Raw genomic sequence first — 16211 nt, forward strand, 5'->3', positions numbered from 1 at the left:
CCACTAGTGCAACAGGGAGCTAGTGGTTCAATACGCAACCAGAAACAAGCAGAAATGTTTGTTTCCAGAACAGGGTAGGTAGGTCAGCAGAGCTTGCAGAAGGAAGCTTGGCTAACCTGTCCTGATCCAGTAATGAGCGTTTCTGCTTGTTTCTAGGTTTGGTTTTTGGCCTGCTACCTTTCTGTAGCTTGAGTGGTGAGTCTTGCCTGTACAACAGATTGAGCGGGAACACAGCGGCAGTATTGCATACTACCCTATGTGTGCACAGTTTCCATTTGAATTATCTTTATCAAAGATATTATCACTAAAAAGCTTGAGAAAATGATTAATATAATATAATATAGTAGGACACATATAGTAATAAAAAACATACTGAGTTGGCAGCACTTAACAAAAAGGGTATGAGAAGTTGCGTACAGTCCAGTTTCTTTTTCCCAAAGAAATCTGAAACATTTATGCTATTCAGGACTTGTGTCTGGAGGGAGCAATCCTATGTGGATTGACAGTCACCTCTGAGCCAGGGGGCGACTGCCTATCCAGTGCAGGGCGGGAGGAGTGGTGAGGAGCGGATCTCCTCCAAACTCCTGCCACCCTGCTTTTGTGGCTAGCCACAGGAACTCGGAGCGCAGGAGGGGGCGGCCAGATGACACATAGGATGTGACGTACCAGCACTTCCGACCTCCCTGCCCTGCCCTGCCCCTGGGAACACCCCGTTTCCCTCACTCCGTGCTGCTCTTCTGAGCATGGGGGAGGGGTGCAGGGCCAATCTACACTGCCTACGAGGTGGCATGGGAGGGGGTGGAGGTCGGTTCTCTGGGAGCTGAACTATCCTATGGCTGTCTAGCCGCTGACTAGCAGCCATAGGATTGCAGCCTTAAAGACTTTTGTATGTGATAGTTGCACACATAATCCAGTTTTAGTTAACAGCAGTGAAGAAGAAATCAGTGGACAAGAAAGGAAGGCTTATTTGCAGTGTGTTCAGTGATTTCTTTTTATTTCTGAAGAACTCTGCCCCCCCCTGCAAAGAGACAAGAAGAGCAAGAAAGTATGCAGAATATCTAGTTACTAAGAAATCCTTTTTAAAGGACAAATGTATGCATGTCACATCTGGAGATCTGGAAGTTAATCTAAACAAAAGCAGTTAATGGAAACTGTGTGTAGGAGAGCAATTTTATATAGCAGGTGATGATGAAGAATGGAGAAAACAGAATAAGAATGCCACCAATGTCTCTTAGGTTCACAGACCTAACTGGGTTTGTATCACTTCTAGATTGTCAATAGAATTAAAAACCTGCCCTTTCCCTCAGTCACGATTGCCATTTGAATCTTGGCTTATTTTTCTTGGTCAAACAATGTATTTTCTCTTGCTTAACAGTGCAATCATGTGCAAGTCTATGCAGAAGTAAGCCCCATTGACCTAGAGAGTAAGTCTTTATATAAGTGCAGCCTCAATAATGTAAATTCCTGCAGTTTTCAGTGTACCTTGCTCATATTTAAAAGTACTTATCACATAATGCAATTGAGAGGGTTCTCCACTTCATTGCAACCATATATTAAAATACCCTGAAGTATGGAATTGTTTGAGTGCATACTCGGGACCTCTTTATTAGATGATATATGAAGAGGCATTTATGATTCAGAGCGGGTCATACTTTTCTGAATAGCGGAAGGGGCCATGTAGCTTACAATACAATATATTTTATGCTCAAAAGATAACTTAGAGGAATTGCTCAGATCTATGGATGAATTATTAATTTTGGATCAAACATGTCTGTAGTTTGGGCAAGACAGAAGAATTTCTGTCTGTCAAGTTTTGGGATGAAAACTATGATTCTGGGGAAAAAATAGCACTACAATAGTACATTCTATTAATTTCAATAGAAAACTGCTCTTTATACATTGTAGCAATGAAATGAGCTGCTTTTCCATGGCTTCATCTTCACAGTGTTATTGCAGGTCATATGGTGGATTGTGCAAGTCCTTAGCATGCAATCATTACTTGATTACAGTGTAAAATTAGAGTAGCCATTTGTCTTACTTTACAGAGGACAGTCTTCTATTTGAAGGCTTTCTTTATTTGAGAAGCGCTGTGCTGAAAGTTTCTCCCACATATTTTTTTTTTTTTACCATTCTCATTCAATTTGATAGAAAAGAAATTGCTTTCAAAAAGAAGTTCAAAGGAGAAGAAATTTTGGAGATATCCTCATGGGTTGGGTTCAGGATTATTATGCTTACCTTACTAATGAGGTGGCTGAAGAGTGTGTGCAAATGTCCTTTCATTGTACAATCATCTCTCTGGCAGCCTGTAGCTTCCTTGGCTTCCTGCACTTCCCACCCTGGGTATGAGGTAATTCATCCCATAGGACTTTTTCAGCTCAGGAAGTGCAGGCAGCCTGGGAGGCTGCAGGACAATGGAGAGATGTGAAATAGAAAGAAATACACAGAAACCGTACCTTTGGCCACCTCAGTGATTAGGTAAGGTCACAACCACCGCCAAAATAAATTCAAAATAAATTAAAGAACACACTGAGAATGAGGCAGAAAAATGGAAACTTCTTTCACAGGGGAAGAAAATTTTCAGGAAGTTGGAGGTCAGATTCTGGCACAGTACTAGCTCAGTCTCTTCCCTGGAGTGGAACGCAACACTGTCCTCTCCCTGCCCCCACTTGCTACAGGGCTTGTAGGGATGGAGTGGTATTATCTGCAGCTGCATCAGTGACAAGATGTATCCACAATCACCCCTCAGAAATTTAACATCTGGAAGACCCTGGGGAAAGTGCTGAACTCTGAAGAATGACAACCAGAGCTGAGACAAAATTTCTCAGAATTTTTCTTTTTCTCGCAGAAAAGTCCTGAGAGTGTTCTTTTTTTACCCTCCTAGAAATAAAAGGCAACTATGAAGAATTTCCTCCAAATTTTCTTCAGCATTATTTTTTGTGGTGGTTGCATTCCCTCTCCCCACCCCATCATGCCCTGGAATGATTCTAGGAATGGGGCATTGTGGAGGATGCAAAATGGGGATCAGGTCGCCTACACAGTTGATACAGTTCCCACTTGCAGTGGTAGTGCAAAAGTAAAATAAAATAACCCTCCCTAAACCAAAACTCCTTAGGAAAAATAATAATAAAGAAACTGTGCTACAACCCTTGCCAACGATGAGCCCTGCCTGTGAGAAATTGTTGAGAATTCTCCTCTCCCTGGAGAAGTTTGGTGAAATTGTCCCCCCAATTTCTGTCTACAAATAGGGTGGAGAATTTTGAGAGGCCATTTGCACACAACTCTAATTTGAAGGGCCAAGCCCAGTTTTAAAGATAAAATACCCTAAGATGGGAGAGCCAGCAAGGGCCTTGAAGTTGCCCATCAGCAATTAGCACCTGAACAGCAGAATAAGTAGGCACACAGCTCACCTGGTCAGTATTCCCCACTATGGTGAGATGTACTATATTTCGCTTTAAATTGTAGAAATTATTTCTAAATTTGCATCTCTACATAAAATCAACACATGCAATTTTATGTAAATCTGTGTTCTATTTTGCTCTCTTGTTTTGGTGATGCATTTCCTCTTTCTGGCAATGCTTAAGTGGTCACCCTCTGTGCAATGCAGGACAAAGCAAATTACTACTACTACTACTAGTACTATGTTATTGTTATTTCCTCTATAGTCTATAGGAATTTGCCTTTCAAGCTGAATGATTTGGTGCATGCCATTTAAGGATCTCTTGTGAAAGAAGGAATCACATATGAAAGCCACAAGAACTTCAGTTGTGGTGCCTTCTAGCATTCGAGTTTGTAATGGCTGCTTTTCCCATATGTTTAAACTTAAAGAAGTTGTCTTAGCAGTCAAAAGTGCAGTGTCAATTAGCCACTGCTGCTTTTCAAGATGCCTTTCCTTCTTTTCCCATTCAGGTCTTAGGGCAGCAGCTAGAGGGGAAAGATTGCAGTGGTGGGCTCAATTGCCAGCCAGTGGGACTTCAATAAATTAACTCTGCTATATTGTGAATGATTTGTGTTTGCCTGATTCTGACAGGTGGAATGGTATTTATGCTACACACATATCCTTGCCCTCAAATTCCCATCTTTTCCCAGATTTTTTTAATGCTGCTAATGAATTATCCTTTTTATCCAGTCAACAAATTTTGAAATGTTCACATAAATGCCAGGACGATGCGGCAGTGCACACTGATAGCCAAAGGATGTCACACCAGCCAGTAACCACGTTTCACTTTCTTGACACATCAGTGGCCCACCAGAATCTCCCTGGAATGAAAAATAGAGATTGAAACGTTCTTATGTATAATAGTTTTCTTGGAAACAAAACTATTTGTGAAGTCCAAATGAGATTTGCTATACCCTTAAGCATTCGGTGAGATGCCTGTCTGCTATGTGCAGTAGCAATGCAGCCCTCTGTATGGATTCCTACTTTAAGCTAAATTCTTTGAGCCTGCATGAAAGTTGTGTCACAGCTTGTAAGCACTGGAGGAATAGATGTTGCCTTTCTTAGACTGCAGACCATCTTTAGATACACTCTGGTTATGACAGCCCATGGTCTGTAATGATAATGGGAGTTGCTTCATATTCCCTTGGGTGATGGGGTCTAGATGTTGTTCAGGGCAGTTTTTCTCTAAATAAATTCAAGGATGTTTAGGTCACAAATAGCAACAAATGAAAGCAGTATGATGACAATGATGATGATGCCACTGCCAGAGAAGAGGGCTCAATTGCTGACAAGTAATGCTTTTTCAACCTCTCCATATCATCATTGTATACATGATATATAAACATTTAGCATCACAAGTAATGATCAGAGAATCAAGCAAGAAGAAACTCTTTCTAATTAGCTGTCCTGTAGGAGAGAAAACATTATTTCCATTTACCTGGCAAGAATCAATTCCTCCTTCATCATATCCAGCACATATCATATTTTCAGTAATATTGTATTCTGGCATCTGTTGCTGGCATTTCTTGTGTGCTATAACAGGGACTTCTGCTTCTTGCAATGTATTTGCAGCAGAACCTGTTTACACCAAGAAACACATGCATTTAAGCAGTCTGTTGCATAATGCATAACAAGTTTTTTTACTAAAGTTTTCATTCATTTCAATATTCCCCATTTCCATTAGACAACATTACAGGCGTCTTAACTGCCTATGTTATGAGGTTAGTCAACTCAGTGACATCTATACAGGCATGTGTAGTAGTTTGATTATCACAGTTTATATGACCATCTAGCATTCATGAATAGTGTAAACCAGAATAGTGTAAACTTGAAAATTTGCTCCCATAGTAAAGAGAGTGCTACACATTACAATTGCTGCAGGAAACAATAGGCAGTATCCTATGCTGCCCACACACTAGCGAAAGAGACTGCTAGCACAACAGGAACTAGCAGTTCCTGAAATTAGTGGAAGCACTCATTTCCAGAATGGGGCAGGTCAGCAGAGCTCCCACAAAGGAACTCCACTGACCTGTCCCATTTTGGAAAGAAGCTTTTCCTCTCATTTCTGGGGTTATTTCAGAAACCGCTAGTTCTTCTGGCAGGAGTGGAGGTGCAACAGCAGTATAGGATACTGCCCAATGTTACATCCGATATTTTCTGCAGAAAACACATAAGTGTGAAAGTAAAATATGGATGTGCATGCATATTTAAATACCTGTGTACCCACATATGGAAAACCTGTCTCAGCTTGCAATGTGGCTGTAAATGGAGAAACACAGAAGATGAGGTCAATATTTCAAATGTATGTAAGGTTCAGATCTGAAACCATTTACTCTTGATTAAGCTGAAGAGTTCTTTATGTCTATGCATTTGGAATTTACCCCTTCATGGATCACTGCCTTGTTGTGGCGAAGGGGCTTGCGTAACTCAGTGAAGCCATAAGCTATGCCGTGCAGGGCCACCCAAGACGGACAGGTCATGGCAGAGGGTTCTGACAAAATGTGGTCCACTGGAGAAGGAAATGGCAACCCACTCCAGTATTCTTGCCAAGAAAACCCCATGGAACGTATCACAAGGCTAAAAGATATGACGCCGGAAGATGAGCCCCTCAGGTCGGAAGGTGTCCAATATGCTACTGGGGAAGAGCAGAGGGTATTTCCAAGTAGCGCCAGAAAGAGTGAAGCGGCTGGGCCAAACCCGAAAGGACACTCAGCTGAAAAGAAAATCCGATGCTGTAAAGAACAATATTGTTTAGGAACCTGGAATGTCAGATCAATGAATCGAGGTAAGCTGGAGGTGGTCAAACATGAGATGGCAAGATTGAACATCGACATCTTGGGAACTAAAATGGACAGGCATGGGCGAATTTAACTCAGGTGACCATCATATCTACTATTGTGGGCAAGAATCCCTTAGAAGAAATGGAGTAGCACTCATAGTCAACAAAAGGGTGGGAAAAGCAGTACTGGGGTACAATCTGAAAAATGATAGAATGATCTCAGTACGAATCCAAGGCAAACCATTCAACATCACAGTAATTAGACCTGATAGACAGAGTGCCTGAGGAACTATGGACGGAGGTCCGTAACATTGTTCAGGAGGTAGCAACGAAATCCGTCCCAAAGAAAAAGAAATGCAAGAAAGCACAGTGGTTGTCTGATGGGCTTTACAAGTAGCTCACAAAAGAAGGGAAGCGAAAAGCAAGGGAGAAAGGGGAAGATATACCCAACTGAATGCAGAGTTCCAGAGAATAGCAAGGAGAGACAAGAAGGCCTTCTTAAATGAACAATGCAAAGAAATCGAGGAAAACAACAGAATGGGGAAGACTAGAGATCTCTTCAAGAAAATTGGAGATCTCAAGGGAACGTTTTGTGCAAAGACGGGCATGATAAAGGACAAAGAAGGTAGGGACCTAACAGAAGCAGATGAGATTAAGAAGAGGTGGCAAGAATACACAGAAGAACTATACAGGAAAGATCTGAATGTCCCTGATAGCCATGATAGTGCGGTCACTGAACTTGAGCCGGACATCCTCGAGAGTGAAGTCAAGTGGGCCTTAGGAAGCATTAGTAACAACAAAGCTAGCGGAGATGACAGTATTCCAGCCGAGCTATTTAAAATCCTAAAAGATGATGCTGTTAAAGTGCTGCATTCAATATGCCAACAAATCTGGAACACTCAACAGTGGCCACAAGACTGGAAAAGGTCAGTTTACATTCCAATTCCAAAGAAGGGCAACGCCAAAGAGTGTTCAAACTACCGCACAATTGCGCTCATTTCACATGCCAGCAAGGTGATGCTCAAAATCCTACAAGCTAGGCTTCAGCAGTATGCGAACCGAGAACTACCGGAAGTACAAGCTGGGTTTCGAAGAGGCAGAGGAACTAGAGATCAAATCGCCAACATTCGCTGCATCATGGAGAAAGCAAGAGAATTCCTGGCATATAGAAGGGGAAGAAATGGAAGCAGTGACAGATTTTACTTTCTTGGGCTCCAAGATCACCACAGACGGTGACTGTAGCCATGAAATTAAAAGACGCTTGCTCCTTGGGAGGAAAGCTATGGCCAACCTAGACAGCATAGTAAGAAGCAGAGACATCACCTTGCCGACAAAGGTCCGTCTAATCAAAGCTATGGTTTTCCCAGTAGTAATGTATGGCTGTGAGAGCTGGACTATAAGGAAGGCTGAGCGCCGAAGAATTGATGCTTTCAAACTGTGGTGCTGGAGAAGACTCTTACGAGTCCCCTGGACTGCAAGGAGGTCAAATCAGTCCATCCTAAAGGAAATCAACCCTGAGTGCTCATTGGAAGGACAGATAATGAAGCTGAAGCTCCAATATTTTGGCCACCTAATGCGAAGAGAAAACTCCCTGGAAAAGACCCTGATGCTGGGAAAGACTGAAGGCAAAAGGAGAAGGGGACGGCAGAGGATGAGATGGCTAGATAGCATCACGGATGCAATGAATATGAACTTGAGCACGCTCTGGGAGACAGCGCAGGACAGGAAGGCCTGGCGTGCTATGGTCCATGGGGTCACGAAGAGTCGGACATGACTGAACGACTGAACAACAACAACAACAAATTTGGAATTTAATGGAGTTCCATAGAAGGTCAATAAGATTGGCTTGTAACAGCCATGCCTTGTAGATGTGCTAGTTGTGTGATAATGCACAGACTAGCTTATAGTTTGGACTGACATGATATTCTCATTCATTCATTTCATTTTGTTTGTTAAAACCAAAGATCATCACAAACTATTGACATGCACACAACAGGCTCCAGTGCATGGTCTGAGAGCACATGATACAGCCACCTTGCTTAAGCTAAGCTGGTCTAGGTCTGGTCAGTCTATGGATGGGCTATTGGCATTGCCCCATTTATGTCAATTTGAGTTTCATGATGGAAGGAAGATGGTATATAAATGTAATAAATAAGAAATGCCACCAAACCATAATAAATCATTAAATCTACTTGGAACCTAAGATTATTTATTCCTGGCAATTTATTACATTGGACTGGGGGGGAAAAATCGTGTTTAAGTTTGTATGCTATCACTGTAAACAAAGCTGTCTTATAAGCTACACATTTATTATGGTTACATAAGAAATAACATAGCTTGCCATAATGATGATCCTGCACAGTAATTCAGACAAAAAAATTATCGGTAGGAGATACATATAAGGAAGAACATCTTTAACTTCCTGCAAGCTGCGAACATGCAGTCTGCAATCAAGTTTATGCTTCAAGTTTCTGTTGAAGCATAAACAACTAAGAGTTTTATGGCAACTTAAAAATGTACAGATTGATTATGGTATAAGCTTTTGCTGCCTCTCTGTTCACAATGTTTGTTTTCTGCACCTATGTATCTGCCAACTAAGGATAACACATCATGTATCTGATGAAGTGGGCTTAAGTCCATGAAAGCTTATGCCACAATAAATCTGCTAATTTTTAAACTGCCACAAGACAGTTGTTGTTTCTGATTGGAATCTTTAAATACAGTCCCTCCCCCAAAATCAAAAAAATAACTATTGAAGGCATAGTCAAGAATTACAGGACAATATGCCCTTTGCAAAGGGTAACATGACAGAATGGAAAAATAGTTTACTCCATCGGTTACCATGATGGACTGATAGGTAGTACCAATGAGAAATTAGGTATGATGTATTTCTACCACATCTTGCTGTATCCTGATTTTGTTGATCCTACTTTAGTCTGCATGGTATTCTTTGCAAGTGGTGAAAATTTTTTTATTTATTTATTATTAAATTTATTAATCGCCCATCTGGCTGGTCACCCAGCCACTCTGGGCGATGTACAACATACCATAAAACAATTTAAAACAATAAAATTCTACCATAATTTTTTTTTTAAATACCCTAACCCACCCCAAATGCCTGCCTGAACAACCACGTTTTTAATGCACAGCGGAAGCTCATTAAAGAGGGTGCATGACGGAGTTCCCTAGGGAGGGAGTTCCACAGAGTGGGGGCCACCACAGAAAAGGCCCTCTCCCTCGTCCCCACCAGTCTAGCTGTCCTGGCTGATGGGATAGAGAGAAGGCCATCCGAGGCTGATCTTGTTAAGCGGCCTGTCTGGTGTTGCTGGAGGCGCTCCTTAAGATAGGCTGGGCCGGAACCATATAGGGTTTTAAAGGTCAAAACCAACACCTTGAATTTGGCCCAGAAAACAACTGGTAACCAGTGCAACTCCTTCAGCACTGGAGTGATGTGATCTCGCCGGCGGCTGCCTTTAATCAGGCGAGCCGCCGCGTTCTGTACCAGCTGCAGCTTCCGAACCGTCTACAAGGGTAACCCCACGTAGAGCGTATTACAGTAGTCTAAACGAGAGGAGACCAGGGCATGTACTACCGATGGGAGCAGATGGTCGGGAAGGAAGAGGCGCAGCCACCGTATCAGATGGAGTTGATACAGCGCTGTCCGGCTCACAGCTGACACCTGAGCCTCCATGGACAGCTGGGAGTCCAAAATGACCCCCAGGCTGCGGACCTGGTCTTTCAAGGGTAGCCGTACCCCATTCAACACCAGGTCAACATCCCCCAACCTCCTCTTGTCTCCCACCAAAAGTACCTCGTTCTTGTCAGGGTTCAGCTTCAGCTTATTCCTCCCCATCCAGCCACTCACCGTCTCCAGACATTTGGACAGGGATTTTACGGCCAACCTTGGTGAAGATTTGAATGAGAGGTAGAGCTGCGTGTCATCCGCATATTGATGACACTGCACCCCAAACCTCCTGATGATAACCCCCAGCGGCTTCACATAGATGTTAAATAGCATCGGAGAGAGGATGGAACCCTGTGGCACCCCACAAGTGAGTGGCCACGGGTCCGAAACCTCCTCTCCCAGTGCTACCCTCTGGTACCTGCTGGAGAGGAAGGATCGGAACCACCGCAATACAGTGTCTCCAATGCCCAACCCCTCCAGGCGGTCCAGGAGGATACCGTGGTCAACGGTATCAAAAGCCACTGAGAGGTCGAGGAGAACAAGGAAGGAGCATTCACCCCTATCCAGAGCCCTCCTCATATCATCCACCAAGGCGACCAAGGCCGTTTCTGTCCCATGCCCAGGCCTGAAGCCTGATTGAAATGGGTCTAGATAATCAGTTTCTTCCAAGTGTGCCTTCAACTGCACCGCCACCACCCGCTCAATCACCTTGCCAAAAAATGGCAGATTTGAGACTGGCGAAAGTTGTTCAGAACTTGAGGATCCAAGGAGGGCTTCTTTAAGAGTGGTCTTATCACTGCCTCCTTGAGGGCTGATGGCAAAACTCCCTCCTCAAGGGAGGCGTTCACCACCGCCTTGATCCCCTCACCCAGTCTCTCTCTGCAGCTCATAATGAGCCAAGATGGGCAAGGATCAAGTAAGCAGGTGGTTGGCCTTACAGATGAAAGCACCTTGTCCACTTCATCAGGAGGAAGAAGCTGGAACTGATCCCACAAAACCGGTTTGCCACAGGCCGCCTCTTGCTCACTAACTGTATCCACAGCGTGCAGAGTAACACACCTAATCTGATCAATTTTATCTGCAAAGTGCCTTGCCAAAGCCTCACAGGAGGCCTTAGAATGCTCCAGTGGTTCCAGAGCCACAGGACCGACCAGGCTCCGGACCACTTGGAATAGCCTCCTGGGACAGCACTCTGCAGACGCGATGGAGGCAGCATAATATTCCTGTTTTGCTGCCTTCACCGCCACGTGATAGGCTGAAGATACAGCTCTAGCCCGTGTCTGATCGTCTTTATGCATGTCAATTGGAATCTCACTAGCATATTTCAGGGCCAAGTGACATGTTATGTGGAAGAACCATGCATTACTGAAAAACCAGCCACTGTGAGCTGCCAAATTGACTGGAGCAGGAGGGAAGTGGGGGATGTTTAAATTACCAGTTTCCCATACACCATTTTTCCAATCAATTTTTGTGTGTGGTTTGATCTGCACTGGTTCCCAATTTGTTTCTGGGTTCAATTCAGGGTTCTGAATCCCTTAGCCATCCGAGCTGAAGTGAGCAGCAACTAAGAGTAGGACCTTTTCAGTGGTGGCTCCCAACTTTTAAAATGCCCTTCTAGTTGAGATCCAATGAGCCCTGTTACTATATAGTCTTTAGGCACCCGCTTATTTAAGAAGGCATTTAGCTAAGAAAATGTCTCTTCTGTGGGAATGTGTCATTTATCTTCTTCTTGTTTTGGTCTTATGAACTGCTGCTTTCATTGCTTGCTGGAATTTTTAGCTCCTTACATTACTTGTGTTTTATTATTATTATTATTATGGTGATTTAATATATTCTATGGTTTTGTTTTTATAGTGTTTGATATTTTATTGTTATAAGTTGCCTTGAGTTCTCCCCCCCCCAAACTTTTTTTTTTTTTTTTTAAGGCAGGATATAAATTTGTAAAATAATACATACATAAAAAAATCTCCCTGCCCAACCTTCTGTTTGGCCCACAGGAGGAAAACACATACAATGGTATGGGTGAAAGGGCTAACCCTATAACCCACCCTGAAGTTGCTCGAATGGATCTCCTGCGTAACATGCTATTGTGCTATGACAGCTGAAGCTCCTGTAAGATAAATATATTTGTAAACAGAAACATGCATTTACTCAAAGTGTTCTTGTAGTGATTGCATCAGGAAAATGCCAAAACATTAAGAGAAAGGGAGTTCTGCTCAAGATTTCAATAGGACTTTTCAACAGTGTGATGACGCACCTTGATTTGTGGTTCTTCCCCAGCCAGCAATGGAGCAATTAGTTCCTGGCAAAAATTGTTTGTTTTTTTCTGGGAAGCAAATGGGCTGAATGTAATCTGTGAAAAAGAAATGGTCCATCAGTTTCAGTTGCAGTGTCCAGTCTTTTATGATGGCAATACTCAAGCAGCTCCTCCAGAGTCCATAGTAGTGAGCCCAGAATGCGTCAGTTTCTGAGACTGGTTTATTCTTCTATTGGAAATGTGCAATATCTTAATTTTCCAAAGTTCTTTCAGGTTTGGACTGAAATCAGTTCATTACACAAAAGGAAAACTATAGAAGAAAATAGCCCTACCTGTGTAATTCACTCTGAACTGGAGATGCATCAAAACAATGTCACTGTCTTTTGTTCGCTTATTGTAATGGGGATTTATGATAATTTGATCGATCTCTCGGATGACTGTTTGAGGATATGATAAATTCAGCTGGGTATGCAAGCCAAGAACAGCTTTCCACCAAGATGGTTTTAAATTCCTCCTGGGGATTGCAATGAATATTCTGAGTCAGAATCACCTATGAGTAAACAACAGACCTGAGCAATTGTGATATGTAATTTCTGTCAGTTTTTATATTCTAAACCACTTTGGCACAATGTACTCATGTGCAACTCTCATTCATTCCAATATGTCTTGTGTTTCCAGTGAATTCTGCCCTGTGTCAGAGTCATATGGTTCTTTGAAATGCATAAGGATTGCTGACGATACTGTCGGCCTAAATGAGTCTTCCCCAAATTTTTCACAACTGGAGCACAATTGGAGAGGCACATTACTTTTACACTCAAAAAGATACATTAACATATTGCTGATCAGTTCTCAGAAAACGAGTAGGCTTACTGCTGTGAGTTTCTATTGCCTCCTGGCATCTCACCATCCTCCTTGTCCAGTCAGCTGGTGGTGGGACTATAATTTCTGGGCAATTCTTCCATGCCTATCAGCTATGATGTGAACTGCATCACTGAATGACAGTGCATCCTTGTTTTCTCTATTTAAAATTGCAATTACACTTAATACAAACGTACCCGATATTCTCATCATATTTACATAAGATGGACAACACAGATTAGTACACAATAATCATATGTATGCAATACAATGAATAATACTGATTATGTTTGCTCAACTTTAATATTAATAAATACACCAATTTATTTTACTTTATTTATTGCATTTATACCCCGCCTCTTTTCCTCTTGCAAGGAAAGCAAGGCGGCTGACATTATCCTCCTCCTCTCCATTTTATCCTCACAACAACAACCCTGTGAGATGGGTTGGGCTGAGAGTCTGTGACTGGCCCAAAGTCACCCAGTGAGCTTCCATGGCTGAGTGGGGACTAGAACCCGGATCTCTCAGCTCCTAGTCCAACACTCTTGCCACTACACCACACCAAAACATTTGGACAATGCTTTTATACTTGCATAGCTTTTCAGAAGAATTTAGATTATTGAAGTGTTTTTAAAAAGACCACTCAGCAATTCTGTTTATCCAAAGTACTTGAATTTAAGCTTACTTATGGCTGCCTGTGATCCCCTTCATGGATCACTGCCTTGTTGTGGCGAAGGGGCTTGCGTAACTCAGTGAAGCCATAAGCTATGCCGTGCAGGGCCATCCAAGACGGACAGGTCATGGCAGAGAGTTCTGACAAAATGTGGTCCACTGGAGAAGGAAATGGCAACCCACTCCAGTATTCTTGCCAAGAAAACCCCATGGAACGTATCACAAGGCTAAAAGAGATGACGCCAGAAGATGAGCCCCTCAGGTCGGAAGGTGTCCAATATGCTACTGGGGAAGAGCAGAGGGTATTTCCAAGTAGCGCCAGAAAGAGTGAAGCGGCTGGGCCAAAGCCGAAAGGACACTCAGCTGTGGATGTGTCTGGCGGTGAAAAGAAAATCTGATGCTGTAAAGAACAATATTGTTTAGGAACATGGAATGTCAGATCAATGAATCAAGGTAAGCTGGAGGTGGTCAAACATGAGATGGCAAGATTGAACATCGACATCTTGGGAATCAGCGAACTAAAATGGACAAGCATGGGCGAATTTAATTCAGGTGACCATCATATCTACTATTGTGGGCAAGAATCCCTTAGAAGAAATGGAGTAGCACTCATAGTCAACAAAAGGGTGGGAAAAGCAGTACTGGGGTACAATCTTAAAAATGATAGAATGATCTCAGTACGAATCCAAGGCAAACCATTCAACATGACAGTAATTCAAGTCTATGCCCCAACCACTGAGGCCGAAGAGGCTGAGGTTGATCGGTTCTATGAAGACCTACAACACCTTCTAGAACTAACACCAAAAAAAGATGTCCTCTTCATCATAGGGGATTGGAATGCTAAAGTAGGAAGTCAAGAAATCACCGGGATAACAGGCAGGCATGGCCTTGGTGTACAAAATGAAGCAGGACAAAAGCTAATAGAGTTTTGCCAAGAGAACACGCTGATCATAGCAAACACTCTTTTCCAACAGCACAAGAGGCAACTCTACACATGGACGTCACCAGATGGTCAATATCGAAATCAGATTGATTATGTCCTTTGCAGCCAAAGATGGAGAAGCTCCATACAGTCAGTAAAAACAAGACCTGGAGCTGACTGTGGCTCAGATCATGAGCTGCTTCTTGCTAAATTTCGGCTTAAATTGAAGAACGTCGGGAAAACCACTAAACCGTTCAGGTATGACCTAAATCATATCCCTGATGAATATACAGTGGAGGTGAGGAATAGATTTCAGGGATTAGACCTGATAGACAGAGTGCCTGAGGAACTATGGACGGAGGTCCGTAACATTGTTCAGGAGGCAGCAACGAAATCCGTCCCAAAGAAAAAGAAATGCAAGAAAGCACAGTGGTTGTCTGATGAGGCTTTACAAGTAGCTGAGGAAAGAAGGGAAGCGAAAAGCAAGGGAGAAAGGGGAAGATATACCCAACTGAATGCAGAGTTCCAGAGAATAGCAAGGAGAGACAAGAAGGCCTTCTTAAATGAACAATGCAAAGAAATGGAGGAAAACAACAGAATGGGAAAGACTAGAGATCTCTTCAAGAAAATTGGAGATCTCAAGGGAACGTTTTGTGCAAAGATGGGCATGATAAAGGACAAAGAAGGCAGGGACCTAACAGAAGCAGATGAGATTAAGAAGAGGTGGCAAGAATACACAGAAGAACTATACAGGAAAGATCTGAATGTCCCTGATAGCCATGATAGTGCGGTCACTGAACTTGAGCCGGACATCCTAGAGAGTGAAGTCAAGTGGGCCTTAGCAAGCATTAGTAACAACAAAGCTAGCGGAGATGACAGTCTTCCAGCTGAGCTATTTAAAATCCTAAAAGATGATGCTGTTAAAGTGCTGCATTCACTATGCCAACAAATCTGGAACACTCAACAGTGGCCACAAGACTGGAAAAGGTCAGTTTACATTCCAATTCCAAAGAAGGGCAACGCCAAAGACTGTTCAAACTACCGCACAATTGCGCTCATTTCACATGCCAGCAAGGTGATGCTCAAAATCCTACAAGCTAGGCTTCAGCAGTATGCGAACCGAGAACTACCGGAAGTACAAGCTGGGTTTCGAAGAGGCAGAGAAACTAGAGATCAAATCGCCAACATTCGCTGCATCATGGAGAAAGCAAGAGAATTCCAGAAAAACGTCTATTTCTGCTTCATTGACTACGCTAAAGCCTTTGATTGTGTGGATCACAACAAACTGTGGCAAATTCTTAAAGTGATGGGAGTACCAGACCACCTTACGTGTCTCCTGAGAAACCTGTACGAGGGTCAAGAAGCAACAGTAAGAACCAGACATGGAACAACCGATTGGTTCAAAATTGGGAAAGGAGTACGACAAGGCTGCATATTGTCACCCTGCTTATTTAACTTATATGCAGAGTACATCATGAGAAATGCCGGGTTGGATGAATCAGAGGTCGGAATTAAGATTGCCGGGAGAATTATCAACAACCTCCGATATGCAGACGATACCACCCTAATGGCAGAAAGCGAAGAGGATCTCAAGAGCCTCTT

General features: G+C 42.9%; 1 protein-coding gene across 1 annotated transcript in view; it reads right to left on the reverse strand.

The window, feature by feature from the left end:
* Positions 1-969: 969 nt before the first annotated feature.
* TMPRSS15 (transmembrane serine protease 15) overlaps positions 970-16211 on the reverse strand; it is a 107926-nt gene continuing 92684 nt past the window's right edge. Inside the window, exons 23-26 of the mRNA XM_084841709.1 lie at positions 12490-12671; positions 12158-12253; positions 4875-5014; positions 970-4257 (exon numbers count right to left, since the gene is read on the reverse strand). Coding sequence (XP_084697835.1) covers positions 4102-4257; positions 4875-5014; positions 12158-12253; positions 12490-12671 — 574 coding nt within the window. The 3' untranslated portion in view covers positions 970-4101. The remainder of the gene's footprint in view (positions 4258-4874; positions 5015-12157; positions 12254-12489; positions 12672-16211) is intronic.

The sequence above is a fragment of the Heloderma suspectum genome, chromosome 3 (assembly GCF_057233095.1).
Source record: "Heloderma suspectum isolate Gila_16-S chromosome 3, 16-S_ref, whole genome shotgun sequence".
Classification (NCBI taxonomy): Eukaryota; Metazoa; Chordata; class Lepidosauria; order Squamata; family Helodermatidae; genus Heloderma; species Heloderma suspectum.